General features: G+C 36.6%; 1 protein-coding gene across 8 annotated transcripts in view; it reads left to right on the top strand.

Moving 5' to 3' along the window:
• LOC124611756 (diacylglycerol kinase theta) overlaps positions 1–19258 on the top strand; it is a 713198-nt gene that overhangs the window by 503793 nt on the left and 190147 nt on the right. For all 8 annotated transcript variants that reach the window (XM_047140277.1, XM_047140271.1, XM_047140276.1 and 5 more), the window contains 4 exons: positions 5239–5371; positions 7807–8000; positions 8161–8373; positions 8490–8624. In XM_047140277.1, the coding sequence (XP_046996233.1) occupies positions 5239–5371; positions 7807–8000; positions 8161–8373; positions 8490–8624 (675 nt within the window). The remainder of the gene's footprint in view (positions 1–5238; positions 5372–7806; positions 8001–8160; positions 8374–8489; positions 8625–19258) is intronic.

Here is a 19258-nt window from a genome sequence, read left to right as displayed (position 1 = left end):
TAGAGGAAGGAATCAGTGACCATATGACCATTGTAGCATCCATCATTAAAAATGTTAAAGGAATTTTAAGGAAGATAAGAAAATATTTTTACTTAGCAGGAGTGACAGTCAACAAACTACAGAGTACCTTAACAGTCAACATGCCCAACAAACTCCAATGGCCAAGTTCTGAGGATAGCAGTGCAACATATTACTTCCCCGCACATATACTTCACTACATGACCATGATCAGAACATCAGAGGAATTAGAGCTCATACAGAGACTTAGAGACTTCATTCTTTCCATGAATCATTCTCGAATGGAACGGGCTTGGGGATAATGTTAATCGTACCGGAAGTACCTTCCACTACACACCACAAGGTGACTCATGGAATACAGATACGAATATACACAAGTATATGTTACTGACCTTATGTTTGTGAGACTTCTTTTTCTAGTTTTGATCAGTACCATCTCATTTAAGAATATCAGATAATTTTTAAATAACATGAATACCTACATAGGTGATTTTAAAACATTAACATGATGTAGGATGAATATGAACTTTGAGATAAGTATAATGTGCCATATACAAACATAATTCCACTGATGTTGAAAAATGGGAATCTATTATGCAACAGAAATATAGTGAGTAGTTCTGTCGCAAAAATCTTTGCTTATGATAAACTTATTTCTTTAAATGTAAAATTTATGACCTCTCTTCATTTTATATGACATTCATGCTATTAACCTGCATGTTGTATAAATGTAAAGAATACCAAGTTGTAGTCGCAGGAAAGCCCTCATGGTTCATAGGAGGTATATTTCTGGGTGTTCATTCTGGAGGATATTCCATTTTTATACACAAAATTTCAAAACTATTGATGTAGTCTTCTTTATCAGGTGCCGTTAACAAGGTACTGGATGTGCTTGCTGCATGAACTTCAGCTGGATGTAAGACCATTGGCCATAGTACCTGACAGAGACAATTAGACCAAGTTTTGTAAAATAATGCATAAAATGGATTTATCATCCCTAAAGTCCAGGATTGAATAACAATAATATGGTAAGGACAGGTTGCTACTCGGCTCATAGAGGAATTGATGAGTTGTGGACAGGCACAGTGAAAAAGACGTTAGAAATATTTCAGCTTTCAGGCAATGTCCTTCAGAACCAAAAAACTCGCATGCATTCACACAAGAATTAGTCACACACACACATGACCACTATTTCTGGGTGCGATGACCTCCTTCAAGTGGTGAATAGCAATCTGTCCTGTTAGTACAGTTGGAATTATCATATTATGAAATAAGGGAAAGGCAACCACTCACCTGTAGTGGATTGATGTGTGGAGAACAGAAACACATTACAGAAAATAGGATTCACACTAACTACAGTGAATCGATACATGGAGAACAGATACATGTAACAAAAACAGCAGTCACACCACGGATGAGTGGTTGCCTTTGCCTTGTTTTACATATTGCTTCAACCAAGAATTTCCATTATTGTTATGAATTATCATCTTGGTTAGATAATCAGACACTGATGAATAATTAAATTAAGGAGACCTGTGTAATAGCAGGCACAACACGCTTCTACCATGCTAACAGCAGTGACAAATTGTGCATTGTGGCAATGATTCTATGGGCATCGAAGGTGTTGGGGAGCCATCTTGATGCTAGAATACTCAATAAACATCAATGTGAAGAAATAAAGAATCTCACTGGTGTAATTTTGTCCCTTCCCAGTCACTGTCTACTATCACATTAGGTAACACTTGGTTGGCTCAGAGCATGGATGGGCAACTGGCGGCTCACACCTCGGTTTTGGCCTGCGTTTGCTTTCAGTCAGACTTCTGAAAGAAATTTGTGGGAGAGAGAGCAGTTGCTAACATTTTAGTCTCTCTGGGATGCATTTTCTGGCCTCTATCACAGATATGAGCAGGTTTGGCCATTTTACGCATTGCTAACAACACGTGATTTGTGCCTATCATCTGCAGTGGCAGAAATGTCACATGGAAGTTAAGGAGCCCTCATACATTCAGTATTATCATCAATATAATGACCATCTGAGGGGGAATACTATCATATTGTCACTATCAGAAATATTGAGGGACAGTATTGATGCCAATCAAAATACCCACCGTTAGTATTTCCAAAGTGTGTTGAGCATGTGAAGGCGAGTATTATCAGTTTGACAGTTTGTCATTCTGATGTTCACATTTTTCAAGTTTGGCTTCTGTATAATACAACTGATATATGCTAAGTTCAAGTGATTGAAACTTACTAGCTTTTTAAATTGATAAAGAAATGAGGGTTTAATGTAGTTAGTGTTACAGAAATAACCTTTGCTTGTGCAATTAGTCATTGAAAGTATTTTTGGAAAAATATTTAAAAATGCTTGCTGATATTATTTGTGGACATTAACACACTAAATTTCAAACTTTTGATTGACCTTAATGTGACCAATAATTGCAAACTTACTCTTAATTGCTTGTTCGACTGAGATTGCCGAACTATCTCACTGACATACTTTGTGTTTCTTAGCTTTTTCGTATTAACGTCGGTAAATATTATTCTCTGTTATGAACATAGGAGACTGCAGCTGTTGAAATTGAAGATAATTTACAATGAATTAAATAAAACCAGTTACTTTTATAGGTATTTATTTTTCCATGATGACATTTCAAAATGCCTGGCATCCTGTCTTCAGATGTTTACATTATTTACTTATCATGGACATTCTTTCATTATGAACAGCATTGCAGAATTTTGCAATGGATGGTTTTGAGACAACTATTGTAAAACATCGTAAGAAAATAAACAGTGTATAAATAAATGTAAATACCTGAAAATGCAGTTAACATAAAGTAAAAGTATCTTTAGAAATGCTTGTTCTGAGACTTAATTTGTTGGCATGGTGGTGCATTTCATATTGGTGCATTATTCCATAAATATTGACGATATGGATGCTATATGTGTGAATTTATATGCTAGGAGCACTACTGTCATATCACATGACGAGGTGGCACATGAACTTAGGTAAGTGTGTGAATTAGGCCTGTGGGTCATTAAAGGTTGCCCATGCCTGGCTTATAGTGTTGTCTGTGGTGAGAGGACATGATCTTTAGGTATAATGAGGGATAGTGCCGTGCATATGACAGTGTATTCACTGTTGTTGAGTACAGTGACAGTAAAAAGTAGTGACCTGTTAACAGAAATAAGAACTGAAAATGTTGACAATAGAAATTAATATATGAAAATGTCTTTATGCTTGGCAATTTCATGGAAGTTTAGTTATTACATTGTGTGTTTCTGTTTGTTACTGTTCTACAGGATTAAAAAAATGATGCAAGATCATTTTGTTTTTATAATAGTGTTTCAAACTGTTGGAAATGATGAGTTACTTTGTGTTGTGTCTACTTTCATTTGGACTTAGATACTTAAAAATAAAGTTACAGAAATACCTATGTAAATAGTTTTGTTCATGTAAAGATAATCCAAAAGAATGAGACTGTAAAATTGTAATTTCTTAATGTATGTATGAGAGGTTAATACAATACAGTAATGGGGTGGGTGTGTTAAGGTGATGTGTATTGTTGTTAAAGGGAGCTGTGCTGGGGCTCTACCTGTCTTGCATGAAAATTTTGTTTCTGTGTGGCAGAGCTCAAGTCAGATATCATAGTCGAATATTAATCGTAGTGTCTCAGAAGTAAAAAATTTAATTTTGTTGCACAAGAGGCTGAATCATCTATGTGAGTTATTAAAATAAAAATAAAATCTTTAAGGTAGAAATGAGGAGTTACACTGTCATCATTATTTCATCTTTCCATTTTTCCATGTCATCTCAGTAGGCTACAAAAGGTACACTTATAAACAAATGCAAAACTACAGACTATACTGTATAAATATGAATGCTGTAGGTGTAGGTGATTATACACTGGTGTGTAAGACTTAAGGTTGAAAGTAACTTTTGTATGGTGTTTCACTGGCAGGTAATGACTCCATAACACACGGACCATACATAGAACAACTCCAGTATAGTACTCAAGGTAACGGAAAGAAATGCACAATGAGATGAACAGAAATTACACTATTATTCAAAGACAATAGCCACACTGAAGTCATCATGATTCATAGTGTTCCTGGGGACATTATTTATCCTTATGTGGCCAGATGTGGGAACACTTAATGCTCCCTGGAACATTGTCAAACTTAATCGTTTTGGTGGTCCATGTCTGAAGGTGTGGGGAAGCATAATGTTGAAGGTGTGGGGAAGCATAATGTTGCATGGGTTTACTGACCTCCAAATCACTAAACATAGTACACTTGCCAATCAGCATTATTGTGAAACTGTACTCCTTCCCCATGTACATCTTTTCAGGATACATTTGGCCCTGACTTAATTTCTACGTATGACACTGTGCAACTGCATTGTATAGTGCAGGTGGGGGAGCTCTTGGAATGAGACAATATATGGCTAATGGACTGACCTTCCTGTTCCCTCAACTTAAATCCCATCTAGCATGTGGAAGATGTGTTGTGGAGATGTACTGCAGCACATCCACAAGCACTAAATACCATCCAATAGTTGTCAATGGCCCTGGTGGATGAATGGAATGCTCTACCACAATAAATGCTTACCGACCGTCTGACCAATGTGGGAGCATGTTTTAGAGCATAATATTCTGTCTGTGGTGATCAGATACATTATTAAGAACAGTGTTCCACCTTTTGTAGTGTCCAGGTGACCATCATGAAATGTGATGACCTCAATATAATTATTTTCTTTGAATAAAAAGGTCATTCTGTTCATCTCACTGCATATTTCCTTCAGTTACCTTCTGTACTGTATTGTAGCAGTTCTTTCTATGTATTCTCTAAGTTTCATCGAACTATGTTACTTGGCGGTGACAAATCATGCAAAAGTTACTTTTGTCCTTAAGTTTTGCACACCAGAGTAATTTTGAACAATTTGGAATCCAACATGCATTGATGCATTGCAAAATTCATAAGGTTGGGAGATCTTCAGTTATTATATATATTTGTCTATTTTATTTGAGTCAGTTATTTCCATCTGTTTCAATGTGAAGTGGTTGAGCTTTACAATGGTTGAGCTCTACAGTCTACATGTGGAATACATTTATTGATATTTTTTGTTATTTGTGTGTAGTCATAGCTATAATACCTTTGGAGTCAATCCATCTGTTTTGTGTTTACATTACTAACAAAACTTATACATTTTTTATTTTTCAGCAAATTTTTATCTGACGGATATATACGCTACAGAAGAATCAAGACTTGCTGAAACTCCTCTGTCAGACTCTCATCCTGTGACAAATCTGCACCGCAAAGAAGGAAAGCGCCCTGCTGTTTTTTTACGTTTCAGGTGCTTTATTTCTCAGGTTTACATAATGCTAACATACATTGCTCAATACCTGTATTCTTTTTTATGGCTCTTTTTCCTCCAGAACCACACACGACACCTATGACTACATATAAGTGACAGACAAATATAAGAGGGACAGATGGAAAGAAGTAAGTAAACTGTTTATTATTTCAAAAGTAATTACTATAACTGTTAATAAATTTATCCCACTGTGAGACAAGATGGCCAAATGCCTTCATGGAAAAATGTTTGTGGTTGCCTACAGAATCACAGCTGTACCCAGGCATCCACAGTGGCACTTTGCAAAAACTGAAGCATGCATTCAAGTCCAAGTACCCAGGAATGTTGATGGATGGCATCAGTCTGTTGCAGGATAGTGCCCATCCAAATTTTGCTAAGGTTATTTTAGAGTACACTGGAGAAGTTTCACTGGGAAGCCGTTACACATCTTCCAAACAGCCCATGCAATTTCCTTATTTTTGGAATCCTGAAGAAGAACATTCATGACCATTGATTTGCTTGAGGCACAGAGGTGCGTGCCTGTGTGCAACCATGGTTCCATGGACCACCACAAACATTTTCATAAAGGCGTTGACTGTCTTGTCTCACAGAGGGAATCGTATTATCAGTTATGGTGATTACTTTTGAAATAATAAACAGATAACTTACTTTATTCCATATGTCTTGCTTTCATTTGACTGCCCCTTATAGTAAATATTTTTTATTGCTTGCAGAAGTGGAAGGCTGGTCACTACTCATTGATAAAACTTTGAAGATGAATATATAACTTCACATATATTCTGAAACATGATAAATTTCAGTTAAGCAACAGTTATTTACTGTCAGCTGTGATAGTTTTATACAGCCCATGTCCAGTGGCACTGATTGCTAATTTTTTGAATTCTTTCTTGTATTTTGCTTAGGAAAATTATTGTCTTTACTGATTTTACAGATGAGGACTATGTGGATACATATCTTATCATTCTTTTCATAAATATTTCTGGGTCTACTGTAATGACATTGACAGAATTTCTCAGTTTAGTTTTCCTATCTTTGTATGCCATATTTTAACCTTGTTCTGTACATGCTCCAGCTATATTTCATGCCAATCTCTGGTTTTAGCTGAGTTTTGAGAAGATCTGTAAGCTCTTTGGATATTCCATAATGAATCTTCCACTTGTCAGTGGAATGTGTGTGGTGTTTGGAAACTTCATGACAGATTAAAACTGTGTTCTGGTTTGGAACTCTAATCTGGAACCTATGCAGGCATGACTTGAGAGACACCCTCACTTCAGTTCTGACAGTACCTCTCTCCTACATTCCCACCTTCACAGGAGCTCTTCTGTATACTTTTCTAGGCCAGCAGTATTCCATTCTTTCAGGAATGCTAGTCCAGAATGGTGCACAGGAAAGCTTATGAGTTTAGAAAGTGGGAGAGCGATACTGGCAGAACTGAAGCTGTGAAAGCAAATAACTCAGTCAATAAGAACACTGACTGCAAAAACCTTCACATTATTTTAATTTTTTGAGAAGAATATTTAGATTTTATTAATCCCAGCCCAAGCAATTCTAATTTTATCTTTTTGTGTATATTTTCTTGAGGGTGGCACCAGAATGCCAGGACTATATAGTTTACTCACCTCTCACCCTTTTTACACACTTTTGCTCTTCTTTCTCTTACTGCCATATTTATGACCTTCAGCAATAATGCTTTTGTCGACCTTTATAAAAACACCTCAGCAAAATACTATGTTCTTTGAAATTCACTTTTTTTGTTGTTCCGAGATGTATTTGTCTCCTAGACTTCTGCTGTAGGGCATTCTTAAATCTTATGTTCCATGGTACCATTGTTGCTTCAGTCACAGTGAAAGTATATTTCCACTTGTCACGGATACATACACTTTTGTGTTTCATTTAGGTAACATTAATTTGAATGTAGATGTTTTGCTAAAACAAACTAGAAGAAAAAACATAGGACAAAATTAATAAAACCGTGAATGTGTGTACACTATGATAGCTGATCTGCAGTATTCAGTGCACTGCCTTATCTGTTTGTCTACCTTATTTTTATCTGCTCTATGCTCTTGATTGGTAGTCTTCTTTTATACAGACAAAAAAAGTAGGTCCTAGACATAGTAATATAATATTTGTGTATTCAAAGTCAACAGAAGGAAATCTTGAGTAGTTCTCCTTGTAATCGCAAGCAATTTTTCTTTCAGCAATTTACAGGAAACTGATTTTGCCATTGAAAACTTAGAGTTGAAATTCCATGCATTCTTGTATTCTTGCAGTGGGCCATAAAGCCCAATCTGCACCTTTGACTGCTTTCTGGATGAGTTTTGGAAATTTTGTTAATTCCTCCTCATAATGCATTTAAATGAGAAAACATACAGCTGAAATTGAATTCTATGTGCTTTATCTTATTTGATTTACAGAGACCGAGATAATGACAGTGGTGAAGTGAAAGTTTATCCAGGGAAACTGCAGGTTTCAGAGGCCTATTGCACTATTCCTGTAAATGCAGAAACTACAATTGATGATCTCATCCGTGAATCGCTTGGTCGCTTTGGACTTGATAATTCTAAAGCAGAAGATTATCGTCTTAGCCAGATTCTGCTGGACAGGGGAGGTAGGAAATCTCTCTCTCTCTCTCTCTCTCTCTCTCTCTGTGTGTGTGTGTGTGTGTGTGTGTGTGTGTGTGTGTGTGTTTGTATTTTTATTGTGGCAAAGCTTACATAACCAAGAAGTAATTACTTATGGCAAATCCTGTTAATACTTGTCTTTTTCAGTTACGGAACATGTTCTTTCAAGAGATGATAAGCCCTGGGAAATAGTGAAGCAGTTGGGTAAAGATTCTATCCGGCAAATGGAACTCATGAGGTTCTACTTACAGCTGAAGCAAGATCCACATGGTCCAAATCTTGCTCTGTTTGTTGGAAATTTACCACCAAATATTTCACAGAGAAATTATGAGAATATGCTAACTGAATTTCTTGGGAAAGGTTGGCTCATAAACGATATTTTATCATCAATTTTTACTTATTTATTTCTTCATCATTTCCTAATAAAGAATTATCTATGTTTCTTTATGAACCTCTTATTCATTTACCTATTTCAGAAAATAAATTTTCTTCAATTGGGCCAATTTATTATGAATATGGCTCCATGGTTATTACTTATGAAGATGCAGACAAAGCAGTTCGTGCTTTATATATCCTTCGGGAATCAAAGTTTGAAGACAAACACCTTCTTGGTAAGTGCTCCTAACATCTCAGTTGTATAGCTAATATTATTCCTCGACCTTATGTTAGTATCTCTTTTATTACTACTCAGTGGACACATAATACTCATTTCTGTTACATTTTCTGAAGTTATAATGATAATGAAATGTTGGATGAGAAATTCACAGAGCTCCAGTGGTCAAAAAGGGAAGTTTTGGGGATTAGGTCAGCAAGCTATTTGATAACAGAGAATTTCAAAAGTTCAATTCTCAGAAAAGCTATAATGTGGTTGCAATTTAGAGGTAATAATTTTATAAGGCTGTTATTGAGGATAAGAGAGAAAAAATATATTATGAAAATGCAGCTTGATAGTAGTGGCATTATATGGATATACTGCATTCGAAATAGAACTTCTAAGTGTAAATTGCATTACATAATGTGAGCTTTAGTTTTTCTGTCAACATATTTATGTAAACCATCCACCCTCTTTAAATGCAGTGTAAGATTTTATTCCACCCTCCAGTATAAGGTTAAAAATTACCGTTTCCAACTTGTGACAGTTTTCAACTGATGAGAATCCTACAGTGCTTATGTGTGATCCTCAAGTTCTTGTACAGGCCATTGATGTTCGCTGGTAACTTATCATGGTGACAGGATTAGTTCTTATATTCAACAGTCTTTTGCATGTAGATATTATGTTTTCTTAAAATTTACCAATGTTTATACAAGGGTGGTTCAAATATAAACGGCATTTTATTTTTATTTAAATTTATTTATTGAAAAACTCAAGGCAGTTATAATTTATTTTTCCACATAGTCTCCTGCTTTAGAAATGCATTTGTCCCAGCATATGGGCAGCTTTTTGACGCCCTCATCATAAAAAGAACTGGGTTGGTCACCAGCCAGTTGCACATGAAGTCTTCCATACTCTCGTCATCTTCAAGTCATCGCCCTCTTAGAGCTTCTTTAAACGGTCTGAATAAATGGAAATCACAGAGTGATAAGTCTGGGCTGTAAGGAGGATGTTCAAGTGTAGTCCAGTGCATTTCCTGTAGCTTGGAGACAGTTAGAGCTGCAGTATAGGGTCGCGCATTGTCATGGAGGAGGATGACCTGTCGGGAATCGATTGGTCTCGCTTTTGCGGCGATCTGTAACTCATGTCTTGTTCAACAGATTGCAGTAGTAAGCAGCATTGATTGTGCATCACCCATGCAAAAAATCAATCAGCAAAATGCCTTGCTGATCGAAAAAAAAAAAAAAACCAATTGAAAGAACCTTGCCAGCTGTCAGTCGAGTCTTGGCTTTCACTGGTGCTGCCTCCTCTGTCCTTCACCACTCCTTAATGGCTTTATTGGATTCTGGAGTGTAGTGGTGAACCCATGTTTTGTCGCAGGTGACGATCCGACTCAAAAATGCATCACCTCCTTCACATACCTTGCTGTAAGCCTCTGACAGACCCCCAAACGTCTCAGCTTCAGATTTTTGGTCAAAAGTTTAGGTACCCATCTGGAACACATTTTACGGACCTGTAGGACATTTGTGATGATTGCTTGACAGATCACATAACTGATTCCGACATTTTGTGCAATTTCTGATACTCTCACCCATTGATCATTGTCAATAGTGTCTTTAACTGCACAAATGTTTTTGTCTGTAACGCTGGTCTGAGGACGGTGATCGTGTTGCTGATTTTCCACACGTTCTTGTCCTTCTTTGACCTTTTTATGCCAAGCAAACACACATGTCCTTGATAATGTTTTATCGCCAAACTGTGCAGTCAATCCTTGGCAAATTTCCACCGCTGTAACTCCTTCATGAGCAAGAAATTTGATAATTATGTGTTGTGCACTGGAGGGGAACACCTCTTGCTCAGACATCATGAGCGTTGCTGATGAAACGGCGGGAAATATCTAACAGCACACTCTCCTCACATGTAACAGTCCCGCCTAAGCATAGCAGAAGTGTCGGGCCAGTCCTACCTACTGTTGATGTTCAGGAACAAAATTCCATTGATATTTGATCCCCTCATGTACGATATCAAGTGCAGAGTCTCGTTATTTCTAAAGTAGCTATTTCTCAATCAAAATTTGGGTGACTGTTGATAATTTTTTTCTGTAAATCATTATCGTAGTCACAAACACAGTTTACTCTTTTGGTGCACAATGCTTTAAAAATGGTGCAGCGGAAAAGTGTATCAAGATAATTTTAAAATAATGGAAGTAAGCCATCAGATGCCTAGGGAAACTGAAACCACAGGATTTGTGTGAAATTAAAATTAAAGAATTCTTAATTTAGCTGTGGATTTGTTGTTCTGTTGTACATAAGTGTAAGGATTCCATTTTTTATGTTAAACTAGACAGATCCACCTATCATAAATGTAACAACAAATCTAGACATAATTATCACATTTGCAGTAAAAGACTTAACATAATTAATAAGAATCCTATGAATGAAGGAGAAATTTTTTAACAGGTTCCCACTTAGCAAATAAAATATAAAAGAACTGATGAGCAAACCAGCTGAAGCTTTTCACAGACAGAATCCTACCAGACATTGAATTATTTACATGCATGTAAGAAAATAAAACAAATAAATACAGTATTAATCTAAGGAAATATAGATTTGTATCATTTATATATAATTTGTTCTCAAGTTGTGTGACTCTAATGTAAATTATGTGTAGATTGATTTTAATGTAATGTGTCTGTACTTTTGCATTTTTATCTTATTGCCATTTGACTGTTATGTATAATCAGTGTCAACCTGTTTTCTTTCTGGCCATGTTGAACTAATATAAAATTTTTATATTTCCAGTGAGTTTGTCAAAAATTTGTGTTGTTTCAGTATCAATCCCAACATCATCTAGTGAAATCAAGTGTGAAACAGCACCTTGTTGTGTTTATACAGCTAAGGATGAGGGGTGGTTAAAACATAAAATTGACCATGGAAGTAGTAAAGAAAGATGGCTGACTCCCATTCATTGATATCTGGATGCGGAAGAAGTAAGATGAAAAGTTATGTCCATCCGTATACAGGGAACCAGCACAAATGGATCTTTACTTGCCTCCAGATGCTGCCACTTAATCCAACATAGTATGGTTTTAAGAATTGTTGCCCACAGAGCTCTGTCAGTAAATGGCCAGGAAAGTCTGCCTTTTGAGCTGTAATACCTGAGGAAAGACCTCTGGAGTAATGGCTACAGTGATAATTTAAGATGGCAAGGCAGACTGTATGTAGTTTCTCCATATTGAGACTACCAGCAGCAAAGCTCACAAGGAACCTGAAGAAACATATTGTTAAAACAAATTGCTGACCTCCATAGAAGACAGAGATCTAGTTGGCTGAGCCAAGGATACACTGGTAATGTGCATGCCTAGTATCTACTGTATTCAGTGTGAATGCTGGCTGTAGATCGGGTGTGTACGATGCTGCATTCAGCAGTGCTTCTTGGAGGATACCATATACGTTCACCTTGTACAGAAAAATAAACTCACATTCTTTGAACTCAGCTTGGACAAAGGTCATGTATTCTATTTTAAATGGACCAGGATGCTGTGCAAGGCCAGTGGATTTTGGAACATCTTTATAAAGTACATGATAGAAATTATAACCAATGATAGACTCATAAAAACAGAGGAGGAGGCAACCAAACTTGGACAAAGGTCATATATTTTATGTTAAATGGACCAGAATGCTCTGCAGGATCAGAGATTTTGGGACATCATACTACAGTAAGTCATTGAAATTAGGACCAATGATTGCCTCTTAAATGGAGAAGGAGGCCCTCAACTGGGTTGTGTTAGGTGTATGTTATTGTCCACAGTACTCTGCAAATGCCCCCAGTCAAGAGACATCCAGATAGCACAAACAGTGGAGCCTGACAGACCATGGCAAAACTGAGCTGCAGCTCTCTCACCCGACTACATTTGTCTGTAGCACTAGGAGGGGGTGGACTGACCCCTGACATTGCTTGTATAAGGATATCCCAGATGCTGTTTCAACACTTTTCCAGATGATTATGGGAGTGACAGTTATTGAAATATCACACCAATTTGAAGAATTGCCCAGCTAGAGACATGAGAAATTTATGTTATATGTAATCTGTTTTTAATTTAAGGTGTCTATGAAGAAAGAAAAAGAATTACACATGATCATTCTTTACATTACTGATGACCCAGTAAAATTCATTGTTCAAAAGTCAGTCTTCTATTTGACAGAAATTGAAACAAATCTGTCTGTTGTGCAAGATGAAATAAATTACGTTTAGATGTTTTTAAATATATAAGTGCACTATATAAATTATAAAAAATTCTCATTATATTATTAACACAATACTTTATTCAAAACAATTTTTTCAGTTTTCCTGCCAGGACCAAGAACAAATAAATTCTTGTGTGAATCCATTCTTGAGCAAGCAAACATCAATTTGGCCATGACTGTGACATGATGACCTCAAATCTATTACACAGAACTAGGTACACCATTTGTAGTGAAAGTTGTACCAGAGTTCTCTCCATGTTATTCAACTGAATGTTGACTTAGATGTCAACAAAATTGTCACCAATCATTTTTGCAGCCCCAAAACTAGGGATTTACTCTAATATCAATTGTTATTGATTATTTTTATTTGTCATGCCCCATTCTCACAATCCCTCCCCCCTTCCTCCCCCATTCTTAGTGTGGCTACTGGTGCTATACACCTTCTCCCACTACTTTCTTTTTTCCAGGTAGTAAGCCATACATGTACATACTATACCCAGCATTCATCAATAAAAAACACAAACTGGGAGCAAATATTTGTTGGTGTACTAGGTATACTATGGATAAACACCAAAAATTCTGTAAGGAATGTGATAGGGATTCCATCAGCCCTTGGGCTTTGTCCAGTTTCCGCTGTTTCTCAGTATCACTTACAGTAAAGTCTAAATTATTCATCTTTGCATTTGTGTGAGAATTAAACTGGAGTGATACTTCTGAATCTTCTTTTGTAAAGAAATATAACCAATGGACAAAAAATATGGAAACACCATGAGAAACACATACTTGAAAATTGAACATAAATACAGATGCTAGCCAAGCTTGCAGGCTTCACTTTTGCATTTGACCATGAAAGGCGGGCATACAGGAGGTACATGAACTGGAATGTTCATAAATTGTTGGTGCTCATGTATTGGATGCTTTTGTAACCAAGGTGTTTCAAGAGGCACTGTATTGAAGTTTATACCACTTGCAGGGAAAGTGGAGAAACATCATCTAAGTCACATGGACAAAAGTGTGTATTGAGTGAACATGGTGGACAGTCAGTGAAGGTGATTGTGAAGAAAAAAAGACAATGACAGCTGCAAAAGTCACTGGAGAACTGAATGTCACATTCATGAACCCTGTCAGCACCAAAAAAACTTGAAGGAAGCTCCATAAGCAAAGAATTGCAGGGTGAGCTGGAATTCCAGCACCAAACAATGATGCAAATGCTTGTAACAGGAAAATGTTGAGCCAAAGCCTTAAAAAGTGGGCTGTGGGTCAATAGAAGAAAGTCATTTAGTTGGATGATTCTTGTTTCACACATATCCAATTTCTGGCTGAGCTTATATATCAAGAGTGAAACAAGGTGGGGGTTCGGTCCCAAGAGTGAAACTAGGCAGGTATTCAATGGTGATTTGGGCAGCTGTACCATGGTATTCCATGGGCTCCGTGGTTACTCTGCAAGGTTGCATTACTGCCAAGTATTATATGGCCATTTTGGATGATCAGATGCAGCCCACAGCAAAGTGTGTGTTTTGCAATGGTGATCCTGTGTCCCAAGATGACACGACCCCTGTTCACACAGTTCACACCATCCAGGACTAGTTTTGTGAACATGAGGGTAAATTGCTACATCTACCCTGACCACTACAGTCACCAGATTTCAGTATTATTGAGCGTTTGTGGTCTACTTTGAAGAGGAGAGTGTGTGATTGCTATCCAGCTCCTTAATCATTATCTGAACTTGCCAGGAATGATTTGAATGACAACAATTTTCCTGCACCATATTAGGGATAGTAATGTGTTGGGCTTGTAGTGTTTCCATATTTTTGTCCACTCCCTGCATTTGGAAGAAGTGTTCAACATTGCCACTTTTGCTTTGTTGCTCTTAATTTTGGTTACTCTGTCGTTCATAAGTGAATGCTAACTTTGGTTCCACTTACAGGCTAGATTAGTATTTCTCTAGGTTTTGTGAGACCTATTTCTGTATTATTCTGCTGCAGTAGTCATTGAAGGCTTCACACATTGCATTTTTCACAAATAAATGCTGTTCATACAGCCTCTTACTACTCAGAGCCCTATGTTTCTCATTGTATTTCTATTATGCATTTGTTGCTTTTCCTTTGGAATTTGTTTATAATGACTGTGTACCATGTGGGCTGTTATGAATTTGTTGCTTTTTCTTTGGAATTTGCTTTATAATGACTGTATAGCATGGAGGCTCCCCCCCCCCTTTCTCTCTCTCCCCCCCACCTCCCTCCTCCCCTCCCCCCTCTCACTGTGAAGTGTTACAGTGTTATGCTAAGTGCATATCCATCAAGTGCTTGCTCAGTTAGTCTTCTAAAGATGAGCCACCTTTTGTCTATATGCTCTGGCACAGAGCTAAATGTTATGAGTTCATCCTTGAAGTAGTCTCTGGTGTATCGAGATCTATAAATCTTTCTACATGCTTTAGTGATCCTTTGTGCTTTGGTAATCATTGTTGCTACAACTGTGCCATGTTCACTGAGATCAATTTCAATGTGGACATGTTCAAAGATGTCAATTTTATTTGTAACAATTAGATCTATTATGTTTCCATCATGAGTGAGCTTCCTTACTATCTGTTCAAAGATAGTTTTCAAAGAAAACATTTAGTATTATTTTATAGGATGTACTGTCATACTCACACCTTAGAAAACTGTAATTATTCCAATCCACTGTCAGATGGTTTATGTTGCCACCAGTGATTACAGCATTTGGGAAACACATTTACTAACATGGTAATGTTTTCTCTGACTTTTTCGGTTACATCTGAAGATGAACCAGTGATCAGTGGAAGGACTCAGTTGTAAGTTTATGTGCATCCTTGATCAGGGTGAGATTTCTTGATGATAGTGTTGTAGGTGCGATATTTTTCAGTGCCCCCTGCCCCACCCACTCACTTCGTCACTCTCTACCACCCCTACATTCGGCTTTTGACTTTTTGGTTTTCAAACATTTTTATGTTCCCATTCAAAATCAAGATTCTGATCACTAAAATCAATAACAAAATTACTTAAAAGACATATATCATGGACTTCCCTCTAAAAAAGTTATCTTTTTGCTTACAGTTACTTTTCTGGTGTGAAAAGATAAAGCATATAGGGGCATAGGAAGGAAAAACTCAATTTACATGGTGTCTTGTTTTGCATTCGACATTCACTCTTTGAAAAATATTCATCAAATTTTTCAGTTTGACTAACACCTTCCCCTTTTTCATTCAGTAGCTTTTTCCTGTTTTGTGCACCACTTAGGTGCTTCACACTGCTTGTTGTGTTTGATAGACTGCTGTTCAGAAGAGAAGAATAAAAAAGAGAAGAGAAGAATAGTTAATATTGGCAATGCCAAGAATGGTTATGAGCTAAACTTACACACATGAAAGCATACTGTGGCCTCTGTTGTTATGTTGATTTGTTGTCAGAAGGATCTGAATTCAAGTCATTTCCATTTTCCTCACTATTCATGTCTTACCAACTCTCTGAATTGTCACTGAAGTTCTCACCACTTTGTAAAAACAGCTTTTCGTTTTGTAAATCTGACAAACAAATCCTTTTTGCCATTGCTAAAGGTTGCCATTGTTAAATGCAAAGAAAATGGCACACAAATCACACTATTAGACTGCCACACTCAAGAGACAAATGTTAGAACTGGCCAGTAATATGTTGACATGACTAATAAGAGGTACCACAGAGTGGAGTCAGCTTTAAGTAACAGCATAACATCATAAACTGGCCTGTAACTCATCAGTCTCATTAACTACTGGCCACAGAATCCTGGGGAGTGATATATCCATTGAACCTGTTGATAACAAGTTCACTGTAGACAGAACAAGTTCACCATACTTAATTAAAAGGTCCAGATTAAAAATCTGCAAACTTTCCTGGGGTACTGAGAATAGTTTTGGTGTGATGGAATTTCCTTCCCTGGTTCCTCTTTTAATTGTTAATTTCTCATCATCCTCATGACATCTGATTGTAATTCATGTGTTAATGTGTTCTTTAGTATACTAACAGTGGCTGAATCATTGACTTACTTTTCATGAGTTGCTGAAACTGAGCCAAAAGCTTTCTTAGAACTTACAGCTCCCAAAGATAGTGGTAATTCATTCTGATTGCTCTGTTGTATAGTTTCATTAATAACTTGTAATGGTCCATTGTGTCATATCTGATTTTAAAGCCAACTTGTTACTTTGCCTAATTAAAATCCAATTATTTTTTATGTGGTTAATGATCATTTCAGAGGCCGTCTTTACAAAATAAAAAGGGAACTGACAGGCAAATTGTTTTTATTTAAAATATATAATGTGCCTTCTTTTTTGTGAAGTAGGACAATTACATCATTATTCCACTTTTCAGGAATTGCCCTCATCCTAGGACATTCTGTAAACAGTTTTCTTTTTTTCCTTTTGTATTATTTTGTCTCCAGCTGTAACTCACATATGAATTGCCCTTTCTTTCATCATATGTCAAATGGCTTTACACATACGTTACCTTGTATTTCTTCATGAGCGTTGTTGTTTTCCTTATTCACTATCCAAGTCCAGCTGACTTCTTGAACTGCACAATTGTAGTAGTCTTGGAGTGTGTTTTCATTTGTCTGTTTGTTATTAGTTAATGCTCCATCTACCGTATAATCTGATCATTAAATTTAGTGTCTACTCAATGTAATATTCTGTTTTTATAGTATTTTCTACCATTCTCTCAAAAGCTTTTTATGTTTTGTTCTTTCTTTCTTTTTTCCAAAATCAATAAATATATAAAGGAGAAAGAAAAAGATTGTATTCTATCATGCTTCTATTCTGTTACCATTTTCTCAAAATTCTTGCTTTTCTTTAATACCTGTCTGTAACAGTTGAGATTTTCTTCTTTTGCTCTCATCATGCTTTCAGTATCTTCTGCTGGCCCAATAATTATATTTATTGCGTTAATATCCCTTTCAAGTCTGCTTGTGTAATCTTGATTATCCAAGAAGCTAAACATCTTGCACAATTTAATCTCGTACACATCTTGGGTCATGTCCACTTTGTATTTGTTTTCTCGTGGGCAAAAGTCGTAAAGATGAATATTTTGTTTTTAGTGAAAAATTTTACTTACAAATGACCTCTGTCACTTCTGGCATTGTACCTGAAGTTTCTCACTGAAGAATCATTCTTTAGTGTGTTCTACTTTAACATTAAAATTCCTCTTTATCATACTGTAGTACAATTTGCTGTTATCACCTACTATTTTTATTTTTCAAAAATAAACATAATGGAAGCAGTAGAGCTTCTAAGGTTCATTGTACCATCCGTTTAGCCAAACACTGTGTAGCAAATTGCGGGCACAGAAGTAGCTGGGCACACCCTATTCTCAAAATTTATGTTTATGACTTACTACCTAATGAGTCTGTGTGTTTCTAGCATGGAGTCTATTTTTACTGTGTGTGGTAGGAGTGTATGATCATTCACAGTTTGAAAGTATTTTAGGACTGTCACGACTTGTACAATTTTTTTATTATTTGATAAAATGTAGTCAGTCTCATTTGTAGTTATTGTCCTTGGGTCATGTCCACTTTGTATTTGTTTTCTCCTGGACAAAAGTCTTAAAGATGAAGATTTTGTTCTTAGTGGAAAATTTTACTTACAAATGACCTCTGTCACTTCTGGCATTGTATCTGAAGTTTCTCACTGAAGAATCATTCTTTAGTGTGTTCTAGTTTAACATTAAAACTCCTCTTTATCATACTGTAGTGCAATTTGCTGTTATCACCTACTATTACTCTTATTAGGGATTCACCATCTCATTGTCAGAATATGAGCGCATTGGTGGAGAAACTTTAATGTTTCCTGTGTACTGGAATTTGTTATTAAAGTATTCTTGGTATTCTACCTGAGTTCCCCCATTATATGTAATTTTGTTTTTAGTTTTCTTGTTTACATGAAATCCTACACCAGACTTTCCTCTCTGCTCTGTTCTAATAACCTTATTGCATTACATTTGACCTTAAGTAATTCCTCTCCATTTTTACTAATGTATCTCTGTATCATAGAGTTTTGCAATTTATTTCTCGAAAATAAAAATAGTGGAAGCAATGGAGCTTCTAAGGTTCATTGTACCATCTGTTTAGCCAAACACTGTGTAACAAGTTGCGGGCACAGAAGTAGCTGGGCACACCCTATGGCCTGACACCATTTTCTGAGTTTCCTCAGTCTACAACCATTGCCATAGATCCCTCAGTGCACAACGCCTTAACTTTTTTCATCTGGGTTGTAATAGCCATGTCCCCAGAACTATCATAGTCGATTAGGAGCCCTGACTACTCAGTCCTTCTGAAGCCGAAGAAGAGCTAAACCTTTACAGAACTATGCTCACAGCAGTCTCAGCCAAGATCTGAGTGCTTCCAGTTCTCAGAGTTGGGATCATCA

The sequence above is a fragment of the Schistocerca americana genome, chromosome 1 (assembly GCF_021461395.2).
Source record: "Schistocerca americana isolate TAMUIC-IGC-003095 chromosome 1, iqSchAmer2.1, whole genome shotgun sequence".
NCBI lineage: Eukaryota > Metazoa > Arthropoda > Insecta > Orthoptera > Acrididae > Schistocerca > Schistocerca americana.
The sequence above is the reverse complement of the archived record's forward strand: the minus strand, read 5'-3'. Positions and strand labels throughout refer to the sequence as shown.